The 14,126-nt window shown below is 50.0% G+C and overlaps 3 protein-coding genes across 14 annotated transcripts in view; 1 reads left to right on the top strand and 2 right to left on the bottom strand.

The window, feature by feature from the left end:
- MPPE1 (metallophosphoesterase 1) overlaps nucleotides 1–7,478 on the top strand; it is a 27,025-nt gene extending 19,547 nt beyond the window's left edge. For 10 of the 12 annotated variants that reach the window (XM_024763958.1, XM_024763957.1, XM_024763959.1 and 7 more), the window contains 2 exons: nucleotides 963–1,146; nucleotides 4,662–7,478. The gene's annotated coding sequence lies outside the window, so the exon portion shown is untranslated. Of the gene's footprint in view, nucleotides 1–962; nucleotides 1,147–1,490; nucleotides 2,027–4,661 lie in introns of those variants that run through there. The other 2 variants (XM_024763956.1, XM_024763960.1) reach the window with 2 other exon arrangements.
- Nucleotides 103–14,126, bottom strand: part of GNAL (G protein subunit alpha L) — a 73,166-nt gene continuing 59,142 nt past the window's right edge. The window contains exons 6-12 of the mRNA XM_024763972.1: nucleotides 4,611–4,665; nucleotides 3,792–3,865; nucleotides 3,301–3,359; nucleotides 2,922–3,042; nucleotides 2,055–2,185; nucleotides 752–819; nucleotides 103–277 (exon numbers count right to left, since the gene is read on the bottom strand). Coding sequence (XP_024619740.1) covers nucleotides 131–277; nucleotides 752–819; nucleotides 2,055–2,185; nucleotides 2,922–3,042; nucleotides 3,301–3,359; nucleotides 3,792–3,865; nucleotides 4,611–4,665 — 655 coding nt within the window. The 3' untranslated portion in view covers nucleotides 103–130. The remainder of the gene's footprint in view (nucleotides 278–751; nucleotides 820–2,054; nucleotides 2,186–2,921; nucleotides 3,043–3,300; nucleotides 3,360–3,791; nucleotides 3,866–4,610; nucleotides 4,666–14,126) is intronic.
- On the bottom strand, nucleotides 11,140–13,785 carry CHMP1B (charged multivesicular body protein 1B). Its single transcript, XM_024763973.1, has one exon. The coding sequence runs from the start codon at nucleotides 13,674–13,676 to the stop codon at nucleotides 13,077–13,079; it is 600 nt and encodes a 199-aa protein (XP_024619741.1). The 5' UTR covers nucleotides 13,677–13,785; the 3' UTR covers nucleotides 11,140–13,076.

Genomic DNA, 14,126 nt, shown 5'->3' with positions numbered 1-14,126 from the left:
ACACAGGGCGGGGCGGGGTGGTGGGGGCAGAGGTGGCCGGGGGCCCGGAGGTCACGAGAGCCCGCACAATGGACGGGGACTCGCTGCTCTGTGCCGGGTGGCCCTGGGACGCGGGGCGGGGTTGGGGGGCTCACAGGAGCTCGTACTGCTTGAGGTGCATCCGCTGGATGATGTCCCTGCAGTCGTTGAAGACGCGGCGGATGTTCTCTGTGTCCACGGCACACGTGAAGTGCGGGTAGCAGTAGTGCTTGCCGTCGCCCGTGGCCGTGCTGATGCGCTGCGGAGATGCAGCCCGTCAGCTCCGGGGGACCGAGGGCCGGGGGTGGGGGCGTCTGTGTCAGGGCTGAGCCCCCCATTTCTCACTTTTTATGTAAGTTTGAAATCATCTCAAAATACAGAGTTTTTTCAAAAAGGGAACGTCTGAACCTGAGCAGGTCCGTTTCCATGTGACCCTTCAGCTGAGGAGAGGCCGCACCCCGCATCCCACTGAAAGGCAACACGCAAGCGGGGTCGGTCATCTCAGTGCTGCCCCGGGGACTGTACCCTGCCCGTTCCTGCTGGGAAGTTGTGTGACCTGAGGTCGGAAGTCCGACCTCTCTGAGCCTCCGTGTGCTCAGCTATGAGATGAGGGAACGACACCTTCCCATCCCTCATTGTTTGGGGGAGATTAAATAAGCTCGTGAGAGACTAAGTGCAAAGAGCAGGGTCACCCTAAGGTGGCAGGACAGCAAAGGGCAAGGAAAATGCTCACCAAGAACAGATCCCGGATGAAGAACTTAGCTCTTGTGACTTTGGGATCTTCTCCCGCATCTGGTGTCGCTGTAGAAAATCAAAGGGAATTTTATTTAAGTGACATGACACACAGATACAGCTGGATGGAGGCTGTGCACACAGAGCACGGAAGCACACGGGCCATGCAGCCAAAGACTGAAACGTGACCTTCGTCTCTCTTCTTCTCCCAGGTCACTTTGACTTCAACAGTGGTTTATGTTTGGTGCCGGGTGAACAGCTTCTACTCAAGTCAGATGAAGCGTCTCACTGACTGGTGAGCCGGCCCCCAGTCGCCTGCACCTGGTGAACCGTCCTGCAGGGAGGGCTGCCAGCTCATCCTGAGACTTTTCCCAGGAAAAATGCTGACCAGACAGGGTAAGGGGAGCAAGGGGCTGGTTCCCAGGAAAGGTCAGAGCAGACCCGGCTGCTGCGGGGTGGGTGGCATGGGGGCTGGGGTGCTCCCAGATGGCGGCTACTACCCGGGCCCAGGAAGCACCCCGCCAGGCTGGCTGAGGTTGGTGCAAAGACCGCGATAGGTTTCTTAACTTCTAACTGAAGTTTCTGGGAGAGCCCCCTTCATCCTGCTTTATCCAGTTTGGGATTAAACCTTGAGGAGTGGGGTTGTTTTGCCATAAGCAAATCCCTCCTTGGAGACTCTGGTGGCCCAGGAAACTCAAAACCCAAGAGCAGCCACTGGAAATGGGTCCCGACTCCTCCAGGTTTGCCAGACGGGACCTTCCCGGCTTCAGCACTGAAATTCCCACGTACCAGGAGCATCACAGCCTCCCGGGACGGCTGGTCACCCGATGAAGTCACCATGCTGTGGCCAAAGTCATCGCTGGGGACAGAGGCCTCAACACGGTGGTCGGCAGCCGGCGGCTCGGGACAGAGGTCACTGCTGCCCCGTCCCTGCGGGCCTGGCCGAAGTGACTCAGACAGCGACTTCCCGGTCAGTCACTGTGCGGGGTCAGCAGGCAGGTCCAGGCGGACCGACCGACACGGGGCCCCGGGAGGCAGAGCCTCCCTGCAAAGCCCGCATTCACGTCAAGCTGCCCTTCCTCCTCCTGCTCAGCGTGGACCAAGCTGAACTCTGAAAATTTTACAAATGGGACCCTAAGGACATTTTAATACTCTAGAAGCTAAGGGTGGGGCAGGAATCAAGAAGATTGATCTAAATTAACTGAGTTTCCTAGATTCATCAGAACCGTAGGAATTACAGTTACAGGGCTATGGAAAGAACAATTCTTTGCCTTAATCACAAGATACTTATTTTGGAATCTTACCGTCTTCAGGAACAGTATAATTTGCGTACTCTGGGAAATAGTCTTCAATCTTTGATTTCCCTGCCAACACTTTTTCTGCCAGCATATCCTGTTTGTTCAAGAACAAGATGATGGAAATGGTCCGTAACCACCTGGAAAGGAGCAGGAAACACACAGGTGTGGGTCCACTGCCTGAGCAGGCACCTCTGTCGCAGGCATTATCCGTGGAGAGGACAACGTGCTGCCCTCCGGACGAGGCGCCGGGCTTGGGACTATTTGATGCCCCGGAACCTCAGCCCCCACTCCATCTGCACACAAGACTCCCTCATGAGGATCAACTCTCAGGAGGAGGTTCAGCTCCACGGGGCTGTACTGGCGCCAAAGCCAAGGTTCACGTCAGGAATAAGTACGCTCGGATTTGTGTGGTGTAATTTATTTGTAAAGGGTCAGAAAAGCGGGAGAAGTTAAAGCTCTCACAACAACAGAAACAACAGATGGTCACGCAGGGCATCTGCGGCTCTTGGGCAAGGAGCTGGGTGTTGAGGGTCTGGGTGGGGACCTGTCACTTCGCTGACAAGTCGAGGGAGGGGCTCATCGAGTCATGAGCGATGTTTTAAATGGGCGCTTTTTGCATTTTAAAAACCAAACGAAACCAATTTTGAACCGTATATAACCTTCCAAAACAGAGGCTGGATTTTCCTGACAAAGTCCCATCAGCTCCACACCCGCATCTTAAGTAAGTCTCTACATTAAATGGACTGAAAGAAGCTTCTTAGGGTTTTAGAAGATTTATCACAAGGAAGGACTGCATCAGAGAACAAAGATGAAAGCAAGCCGAGAGGCATTATTTTTAAACGCAGCGGGAGGCCGAGTTTACTGTCTTGTCACCTGTTGTTCCAGATGCTCTCGAAAAGGTCCAGGGACTCCCGCAGGCGGTTGGTGTTGTTATCTTCCCGGATCACCATGTTGTAGCTGCTGCAGGCGGCCACGTAGATGATGGCGGTGACGTCTGGGTGGGAGGAGTGGGGGAGGCACCTTGGTTATTTAGAGCAGTTACAGCCACCCATGTCCGGGGAGAGCTCCCTTGTGATCGCAGAATTGACCCGGGGCCCCCAAACTAGCGGAGACAGTGTGACCCCAGGATGCTTAACTTCCGTATTCATGGGACTAAGACACTTGATGGGTGAGCGGATTGAAAGCTACTGAAACACAGCAGCAGGAGGGAGTGTGGGTTTGTCCCCATTTTCTTGAGAGAGGGAGAAATCACCGTTGAAGCACTGGATCCATTTTCTTCTCTCGTCCCTCTGGCCTCCGACGTCAAACATGCTGGGGGAGAACATGGGTTGGGGGGTGCCGTTAGCCAGGGGCGGGAGGACATCTGTCCTTTGCTTTCTCCCTCCCCCTGGCCCGTGGCTCTGCTCCCCAGGGTGACCTTGCAGACGGGCCCAGCGGGGCATCCCCAGTCTGGCCCAGATGGGTGTCCACACCCCGGTATTTCTCTGATCCCGGCCCTTAGCCCTGTGATCAGTGGCTGCTTGGCTCTCCTTCCCCCTGGGCAGCCCCTTGCCTGCGTCCTCCTCCTCTGCACCTGCCTGAGGCCACCGGGCTCGAGTGCCTCCCTTCCCTGCACTGACACCTGGGCTTGCGGGCGCCCACACGGGTTTGCAGCACTGCAGGCCCGGGATCGCCCGGTATCCAGGCCGCTTCCCCGACCCCAGGCCTGGGGGCCCCGCGGGAGGGTCCTGCCCACGTGCTTACTGGAAGTTGACCTTGTCCACTTGGAATCGTGTCTCGAAAATCCCTGATGTCAGAACTCTGCACCTGAGGAGGTCCTGGGGGCAGAGAAGAGAGAAGCAAACAAGTGACCCCTGTCCTCAGGAGGACAGCCCGGGGCAGCCACAGGCTGCGAGTGTCCCAAACAGCAATTCCCTCCATCGGAAAAGAAACAGGACTTGAGACCAAGAGACAAATGCTCTTGGTCTCGCTCCCCGGAGAAAGTCACAGTTAATGTACTGGTTTGGTCTTGGAGACTTGATGGCTCTTTTATTTCCTTTAGAAGCTTCTTGTAATCACTCCTGAGTGTTCCCTACTGACACCATGTCCCCAACAGCCCGCCAGTGTCTGGGGAGAGGCGCCCATCCCCCCAGCTGCCGCTCCGGATCAGACTCACTCTTTCTCCTCTCACAGTTCTAGTCTCTAAGGTAAAAGATGATGAGAAAGCCATACAGTTTCACAAGGCTGACACCTCTGCTGGCCTGTCAGGCGTCAGGGTTTCTTTGCTGGTCACCAGATCCATTAGGATGTAAACTGGCCACCGCAGTGACTCTGGAAGTGGAGGGCAGTGGCCCCTGTGAGCCCGATGAGAAGTGTGAGGACAAACTCGAGGGGCAGGCTCAAGGCCAGGGTAACTGAGCTCCCAGGGTCGGCCTCGTAGAGGGATGGACTCCAGGGGACGACCAGGAGCTCAGACCTCGCGGAGGGGGGGGTGCGCAGGGAGCCTCCCGGAGGAGCACGGCTGGGCCCCGAGGGTACAGTGTCCCTCGGTTCGGGCGGTGGTCGTGGCCCAACCCCACCTACCTGGTCTGTGGGCGTGTAGTCCACCAGGCTGACGCTGTCAATTCTCTCCAGGAAGCTGAAAAGAAAGCCAGACATGCTTGGGACGGCTCTGGGGATGCCTCTGGGCTTGGGGGCAGGTGTGCAGGGCCTGCACGAGCCCAGGGGGACGGGGCAGCCACGGGCCAGCAGCTTCCCGCGTTCTTCCTGGACACGTGTCTCCCCAGCAGGTCAGACTCCTGAGGGTCCTGATCCGTCGCGGTGGGGGAGCGGGGGTCCAGGCCTCTGCCCTCCCTTGACAGGTTTGACATGTATTTGTCTTTCTGTTTATCGTCTGTCTCTCCCTCCAAATGTGGGATCCACAGGGCAGATCTGGCTTGTTGGCCGGGTTTCCCCAGCGCCTGTGGGGCAGCCCAGCCCCTGCATATTTGTGGGATGAAGTGAGCAGGGGGCTGTGAGGCCCAGCCTGCAGCCGACACAGGAAGACACAGCGCTGGTTAACCAGTGAGCAAAGGACCACTTCTCGAGGGGTGGGGGTAGCAGAGTGTGTGATGAGTGGGCGGGGCTCTCCTGGTGGGGGGTCCCTGTGGCTGAGGTGGGGCTCCGGCCCTGGGGAGAGTGGATGTGACCTGGATCAGGGGGACTCGGCCGGAGTCCCTGCCTGGACAGCTCGGGGTCCACTGTTCCGTATCTGGAGTAAAGTCATGGTGGGCCTTTCTCCCAGCCTGTGTGCCCGTGAGCTTCTGCACAGAGCGGGGAGCACCTCCCCACCTCCACACAGCCCCCCTCCCCAGCCAGCACTGCAGGCCCTTGAGCTGCTCACAGGAGGAGGTGGGAGTGCAGAAGACCCCGGAGGAGCCACAGGAGGGGACCCCTGAGAGCTGAGTCTGGTTTGAAAACCACAGTGCACTCTGGCCCAGTCCTTGCCGGCCTTGCATTTGGTGGAGTGGAGGGCACCTCAAAGTCCACCCCGACCGTCTAGCAGGACAGGAAAGGGGCAAGAAGACTCGAGTCTGTGTTGAAGAGGGAGGGGTGTCTGCTGAGGTGGGGAGGGACCCTAGACTATAGCCCAGAAACCTGGGGGCTTCGGTGGGGAGATGAGCCACCCCCCTTCCCTGTGTATGGATGTAATAATTTGAAGCAGAAGTGGTCTGTCTTCTCGGCAGGGACATCTAATATGAGAAGGTGATACAGATACTGATCATCTCCGATCGAAAGGGCTGGAAGGAACTGAAAATCAAACCAAATATGAAGCCTTCAGCCCTGGTTAAGAGGGTAGGAGGCGCCCGATTTCAAACACGATGCAGACAGCGTGGAGGGGGTGGGTGAATCTATTCAGATGGTAATAACGGGTTAAGTAGAAACAATGACGTGTGGTTAACAAAAAAGACATCAGAAGTTGTTGAAAGATCAGAGACCGCCTTCCCAAGGACACGTGGGAGTACCTTCCTGACCACTTCCTGATCGCGCCTAAGGAAAGATACACCGTCTGTCCCCACCCCTGAGCCCGGGGTGAGTGTCCAGGGTTCCTTCCAGCTCTGGTACTTAACCACCTGAGACCTGACCAGCATCAGTGAACATTTCCCAGAGCATCTTCTGAATTGTTACTGATGGTGAATAGTCCTCTGAATGCATGGATTTCAAGTTTGTGCAATGGAAATAAAATGTGAAAATTCCCCGGATGTGAATGTTTCCCTGGACATTTGAGAGCCTCTCTAAGGAGTAAAGGCTAGCAGTTGATTTCTGCCAGACTTTTGACTTAATCTTTGGTTCAATTGGTGTATTTCCCACACGTTGTAGTAGCACTTCTTCAAACTGGGGCTCTTAAGATAATATATAGAGAGAGGAGTTTTAAAAGGATCTTCCAAATCATGCACAGAATTTTGTATGACTAAAATTTAAAAGGTTTTGTCCCTAAATATACCACTGCCTGTTATGCCATAAAATTAACAAGATCTAAGAATTCCACTTGTAGACCATTCACTCCCACTAGATAAAGAGTCGCAGGACAATAACAAAATACAATTATAGAAAGTCACCTCCCGGACTTCCCCGGTGGTCCAGTGGTTAAGACTCTGTGCTCCCAATGCAGGGGCATGGGTTCGATCCCTGGTTGGGGAACTAGAGCCCACATGCCGCAAGTAAGACCCGGTGCAGCCAAATAAATAAGTAAATAAATAAATATTAAAAAGAAATGTCACCCCCACCCCCCACCTTTATGGTCACTTTAAGAAAAGCAGTTAAAAGGCAATTGACTTTGATCTCTCCTCACTGTTTCCTGCTACAGCTGAGGATATTTGTGTTCGCAGAAGTGTTTTTATTTTGGCCACTGGGATCCCCTTCTGCTCGACATTGGCACGAAACAGCAATTCACTCTTCATTTCTCATCTGTCTGCCACCCCAGTAACTCGGGTTCTTGTGGGCCGGGGGTGGGGGTTGCGGGGGGGAATGGTGAAAAGATGAGGCTATCCTGTTAAATGCCTTTGAACAACTGGATCTCAGGAAAAGCACCAACGACGTTTAATTAAAATGTACTTAAAATGATTTCTTTTATGAAAAATGCAGCAAGTCGGAGCTGTGTCAAGCCAAGTGTCAACTACAAATTGGCATTTTCCATTGGCACTTGCCATCTACCTCTACAAGGATTAACTCTTGTGCTGCTGCAGCTGCTGACTTTCAACACCCCCTGAAAGGAGTTCAGGTGGACAGCAAAAATGAGGCACTCTGTGCTCCAGGAAAAACTGGCAGAACAGGTCTTCAGAGAGTTGGATGTTTTCAGAAGCCGATTTTATGAGCCCAATTCTTGTTATCTGTTCATATCTAGAAAAGCACTAAAATCCTTCATGGTGACGACTGCTCCTCGTGACTAGCAGAAACCTTCTGCAAAATAGTATGTGCTCAGTTGTATGTACTCCCCCTTCACCAAAATCACATATATACTGACCTTCCCCCCCTGCCTCTTTGGAGCAGTTTCTCAGAGCTATCTGGGATGCTGTCTCCCGGGCTGTAGTCCTCATTTTGCCCCAAATAAAACAACTCGCAAGTCTGATGTTGTGCATTTTTTTAAATCGACACAAGTAAAACCCTTTTCTCAGTGTCTTACTGAAATTCACTTCATGATGATGTAAAAAATTTGATGTAAAAAATACTGGAGGAAAACGTTAGCAGTAGTGACAGAGCATCAGCCTCATCTAATGTGCAGCAGGGCTGAGATCCAGGCCACGTCAGAGGTGGTCCTCGGACCAGAGCCCGGGCATCGGGATTGCAGCTGAGCCAGAGCCGGGGTGGATGAGTGACCCACGTGCCCTTGGATGTCTGAGAAGCATCATGCCTTTTCCTCCCCTGCCCTGGCCTGTCCTCTCCCGTCACCTGAATGGCACACCCGATGACTCACATCCTGTTCCCGCCCTCAGTGAAGTCAACCCTGAATCTGGCCTCCGAGCCCTTTGCAATGTGTCCCGTCTCTTCCTTGTTCTTATTGATGTCAAACCCTCCACTCCAGTCAAATCCCCACGTAGTTTTCGCTTTTCAGACCTTTGTGTAATCCCCACTTTTTTTTCTTTGAAGCCTCAGATTGAACCCAACCTCTTCTAAGAAGCCAATTCTGTGGAACAGAATTGAGAGCCCAGAAAGAAACCCACACACATACGGACAACTGATTTATGACAAAGGAGCAAAGAACATACAGTGGAGAAAGGATGGTCTCTTCCATAACTGGTGTTGGGGAAGCTGGACAGCTACATGGAAAATAATCACACTGGACCATTACCTCACACCCTACATAAAAATCAAACTCAAAATGGATTAAAGGCTTGAACGCAAGACCTGAAACCACAGAATTCCTAGAAGAAAACATAGGCAGTATGCTCCTTGACATTGGTCCTAGCAGTATCTTTCTAGGTATGTCTCCTCGGGCAAGGGAAACAAAAGGAAAAATAAACAAATGGGACTGCATCAAGCTAAAAAGATTCTGCACAGCAAAGGAAACCAGCAACAAAACAAGAAGACAACCTACCAAATGGGAGAAGGTAATTGTAAATCATATATCTGATAAGGGGTTAATATCCACACTATATAAAGAACTCACATGACTCAATAACAAAAAAAACCATGATTTAAAAATGGGCAAAAGTGCTGAAGAGACATTTTTCCAAAGAAGACATACAGGTGGCCAACAGGCACATGAAAAGATGCTCACCGCTGCTAACCATCAGAGAAATGCAAACAAAAACCACAATGAGGTATCACGTCACACCTGTTAGGATGGCTGTTATCAAAGGCAAGAAATAACAAGTGTTGGCGAGGATGTGGAGAAAAGGGAGCCGTTGTACACTGTTGATGGGAATGTAAATTGGTGCAGCCACTGTGGAAAACAGTATGGATACGCCTCAAAAAATTAAAAACAGAACAACTACTTATGGACCCGCAATTCCACTCCTGGGTATTTATCCAAAGAAAATAAAAACACTAATTCCAGAAAATATCTGCACCCCAATGTTCATAGCAGTATTACTTACAATAGCTGAGATATGGAAACAACCTTAAGTGTCCATCGACAGATGAATGGATAAAGAAGATTATATATATACACACACACACACACATACACACACACACACACAGGAATATTACTCAACCACACAAAGAAGGAAATCTTGCCATTTGTGACAACACAGATGGACCTTGAGGGTATTATGCTAAGTGAAGTAAGGCAGATGGTGAAAGAAAATACAGTATGATTTCACTCATGCGTGGACTATAAAAAAACAAACAAAACCCCAAAATAAATGAACAAGCCAAACCAAATAAAAACAAACACATAGATACAGAGAACAGAGTAGTGGTTACCAGAGGGGGAGAGGCAGGGGGAGGGGGAAATGGGTGAAGGGGATCGACTGTGAGGTGATGGCTGGAAACGAAATTTTTGGTGGCAAGCTTGCTGTAGTGTGTACAGAAGTAGAATGTTGTAAACATGAAACTTATGTGTCATAAGCCAGTGCCACTTCAAAAAAAAAAAAAAGGAAGAAAAGAAAAAAGAAACCAGTTTCAGGACACTATAATCCCATCCTCCATGTAGTTTGTTTCATGATTTGATTAGCTCGGAACACACCTTACATCGTGATTTCCCCCCTTGTATAAGCTGAGGTATAAAACGGTGCGCAAAGAGCACTGACATTACTCATCTTGATGACTCTATCACACCTGTGTACACTTGTGTATTTTCCTCTTTTTGCTTGTGCCTTACCTACCTGACTCCACTGAGGACCGTTTAAGGCAGAAGCATGTCTTTTTTTCTAGAAAGAAGCCCCAGACAGCCAGCATCTGACACGCCTCAGTCCAAATCTTCTACTGTATTCAGTTGTTCTCAACAAACACTGCTGAATTGTTTGTCCTGACCGTTCAGGAGGGATGGAGGATGTACAAACCCTAAAGAGCAGGAGCAAATACCTCAATTTGGAGAAACACGATGAAGGAAGAGGACAGGGTGGTCCTGAGGGTACATCTGGGCTCTGCTGAGGGCCCCTGCACCCACTGTGATGCTGTCACCGGGGAGCTCTGGGCGTGGTCACGAGTGACATCACCCAAGGGAGATCTGCATTCACACCTACTGAGCTGGGTATACCACCTGATGCCCAGGAACCATGACTGAGATGCACTGGTCCTGCCCCACATGGAACCTACTATCTGGTCGTAGGAAAACAAACCCCGGTACACCAGGCAGGCACTGTCTCATTCCAACCAGTTGATTAAAAGAAAAAAAAGAGATGGGGGCCTGCTCATCAGTTTGTTCAATGACCACAGGCTCACAGCTTTTTGCCAACAGCACCCGAGGTCCTGAGCTTTGGATTTTGGCTATGGAAACGCCTCCAAGAGGGTGTCATGCCTGTTGCAGAGGAGGAATCTAGAACATGAGGTGCCTCACTTCTGCTCAATGAGGTGAGGTTGTCTGGCTGACCCTGAGATCACGTTCAGTGAATAAGGTGGTCAGATGGGTGCTTACTTTAGGTGGCACCTTTCCAAATCGAAGACAGCAGGGTGGGCACACAGCACCCTCATCTGAAAGGCACACACACATTAAGGCTCCTTCAAGGAAGAAGCATCTGTAGTAAGAAAGGTCTCCAATAGTGCAGTTATAATCTGAACTGAAATAAACTAAATAGTTCCTAAAGTAAACTTAAAAATTTATTCTAAATCCATTTGGAAACTGTGAATTTGAAGGCAGAAAAATACAAAGGAGAAATAAGAGCAAAAATTATACTAGTAGTTGCATGGAAGATGAACCATTTCCCTGGTATGTTTGAGTTGGATCCTTTTGGAAATTCTCTCTTTAGCCTAGGCAAGTTTCAGTATGAGGAAGAACCTTGTTGCCACGAAGAAACTATTACAGTAAAGAAATAACAACTTGGGCTTCTAGAAATATGCATGCAAACAGAAATTCAGGTGCTAAAGGTGAGTCTGGAAAAATACTATGCTTTCTGAACCAAATCAACCTCTGAATTCTTTTTCCTTAAATAGCTTTGTAAACAGGATGTACAGTAAGTATGCAGTAACATGCAGTTTAAAATGATTTATTTGACAAACTTCTGTGGTTCATATTCCAGCATTTCATCAACTGCAAAACTAAGGAAATAATTCATGGGCCTGGTATGCTTTTGAAAATATTTATGTTTCATAAAAATGTACATTCATATAGTTTGAAATGAACATATTTTAAGAAAGTTCAAGCATATATAAGCATTGTTTAATCTCACAAAATATATTAGTATTGTTGGGAATTATCTGCACTATAAAAGGGTCCTCAATTTACCAAAGGGTCAACACCAAGCTATTATTTAAGTTGTAATGATGTTTTCAGTCTAAAGAGGGGTTAGGACTCATGCTGTGCTCACCAACAGCTGCCTCTGGGCAACCTTGCGGATGAGAGGTGACACCAAAAGGGACAAGTTCTAGAAAGAGGATTTGGGGCAGACGACTGGCAGATGTCCCTTACAGAAGACTTTGGAACAACATCCAGTCAGACATAATGACACTTATATATGAGGGCCAGTCCTCATCTGCACACAACTCTTCATTTTTTTTCCCCCCTTAATACACACACATTCATACAGTAGGACATGTTGTAACAGTGAATACTTGGTTCTCAATCTTTCAAAGGGCTTGGAAGAGTCCGTTTAATTATTTTCTGAAATACTGGAATTCTCTCCAGTGAAGGGAAGAGGGAATTTAAAATATCCTTAAGTGTTTAACTCAGATTAATATGCTCGCCAAGGCAAAAGTAAGTTGCTGTTCTCCATGTTTTGCGGCTCTGAGAAAGTGGTAGCTACAGGCTCTGCTTTTTCACTTTTACTTTACACACCACCATTCCAGAAAGATGGAAGGCAGCACATCCGGGCTCTGGCCTGAGAGGGTCGAGCCTACTGTCTGACCCTGCATCTGTCCTTCCCAGACTTCCAGGTGGCTGCATGTATGTGTAAGGGATTTGCATGGCTAAGCCAAACACTCCAACTTGTATTTTCGAGGTTTTAAAAGAGCTGTTGCTTTTAAGACAAGATAATAAATGCAAATAATTAGAACCTAAAATGCAGTTCTAATTTTATTTCTATTTTTGATTAAAATCAAAACAAAACCTACACACACACAGTCCCAGGGCTTTCTCAAACCAATCAATGGTTCTTTGGCAACGTCAGAGTAATGTGACTGTCATGCTAATTGCCATACTTTAAAAGAAGTCTAATTAAATAGGAAAATAACTAGAAACGTGAGAGAGAAGTTCACTTGGAAAAAACTGTCATACTAACGTTAAACCTTGTAAATCTTAAAACCATAAATGAACACTTTTCTCTTATGATAAATGGAAGTTACGTGGCATTTCCAGTTATAAAAAGACAACTACCATAAGAAAAATTTATAGGACATAAAGAGTAACTGAACATTATGCAGGAAAATCATAAAGTAATTTTAGTGTAAGTTATGAGAACAGATGAATAGTCACCTTTAGTCTGGATCTGATTACAATAAACAAAGGATACACAGAATAGCACTGCCCATGAAATAAATCTCTTAATGAGGTGTGGACAGCGCTGTAATCAACCTAAGTAATCACCTCCCGTCCACTCTAGATATTATCGATTACACAAAATTAAAAAGAAAATCTTCAATTCTGGTAACTCGGGCAGAATACTGAATACACGGGAACTAGAGTTTTGACCAAATTTTTGAGAAAGATTCATATACGCCAAATTAACCAGATCTGTTAAAAGGCAGCTATAAAAATACACATGATAACAAGCTATACAGAACTTTCAAATCCATTTAAGAGTGGAGAAGGCCTGGGACGTCTTCGTGTATCTGGAGAGCACTGTAAAACCCAAAGGTAGAAGCATCTTGAGTAAGAGCAGTTCAGCATTCCGGCCGGTTCCGAGTTTCTAGCGTAGAGTATCCGTCTTCGAAGGTGGCTGCGGCCGGGACGCCTGAGAGCGGGTTCCGCGGTCACACTTGGTCCCGCAGGCGGGCCAGCCTCTGGGACAGTTCGTCCTGCTCGGCCGAGGCCACGCTTGTGCCCACGGAGCCGGTCTGGCCCTGCGGCAGCTCCATGTTGAGGTCGAGGCCGGCCTCGTCTGCCATTTCCTGCAGCAGCATATCCACCTGGCCCTGGGGAGTGGTCAGCGTCGTCGTGCTGCTCATCGTGTCCTCCATCTGCTGCGTCTGCACGTCCAGCGTCTCGAACTGGTGCTCGAACTTGTCCATCAGGGCGGAGATCTTCTCGAGATTCATGGTCTTCAACGTCGCGTCCATCGACTTAACCACACCGGCCATCGACTTGGTCACCTTGCCCATCGTCACGGCCGTCTGGACCCTGGCGGCCACCGCGTCCACCCGCGCGCTCATCCTCAGGAAATTCACCGCCTGGTTCTTCTGGCGAATCGCGTTCTCGGCGTGAATCCTCGCAACTTCCATGTTGCCCTTCTGAATGGCCTTTTTAATCTTGGCCTTTTCGGCCTTTTCCTCCTTGTCGCATTTTTTGGCACTCCTGCCCAGTTCTTTGGCCGCGAACTTTAGGTTGAACAGGTGTTTCTCCATGTTGGACATGATCGGACGGCTCCCGGGGGTCGGCGGCCGGGGCCGAGGTGGAAGCCGGAGGAGGTAGGAAAAGAAAGACCGCTCCCGGCCGCCGCTCCTTTGTTTTGGTTCCACTTCCCGTTTCTGCAGCACGCGGCGCAGACCGTGACGTCATCGCTCGGCGCCGGGAGCGGAGCAGGCGGGGCGCACGGCGTAGGGGGCGGGGCTCCCGGACCTGGGCGAGGCGCACCTGGGCCCAGGCGGCCAGATGTTGCAGCGCTTATCGCGGCCCCCCTGACCCCCGCGCTCGCCGTCTGCACCGAGTCACCCCCCCGCCCCCCGCACCAGTTGTTAAAGAACTGAAGCATTAGTAAATTAACGGAAATGCGTGTCCACACACTTTCGTAGGCACGGACAGGATTGTCTGGAGCTGCACGTAAAAACTGTCCAAACTTGGTGGCCTGAGGTGTCCGGCCAGAG

The sequence above is a fragment of the Neophocaena asiaeorientalis genome, unplaced genomic scaffold (assembly GCF_003031525.2).
Source record: "Neophocaena asiaeorientalis asiaeorientalis breed wild unplaced genomic scaffold, Neophocaena_asiaeorientalis_V1.1 scaffold110, whole genome shotgun sequence".
Taxonomy (NCBI): domain Eukaryota; kingdom Metazoa; phylum Chordata; class Mammalia; order Artiodactyla; family Phocoenidae; genus Neophocaena; species Neophocaena asiaeorientalis.
The sequence above is the reverse complement of the archived record's forward strand: the minus strand, read 5'-3'. Positions and strand labels throughout refer to the sequence as shown.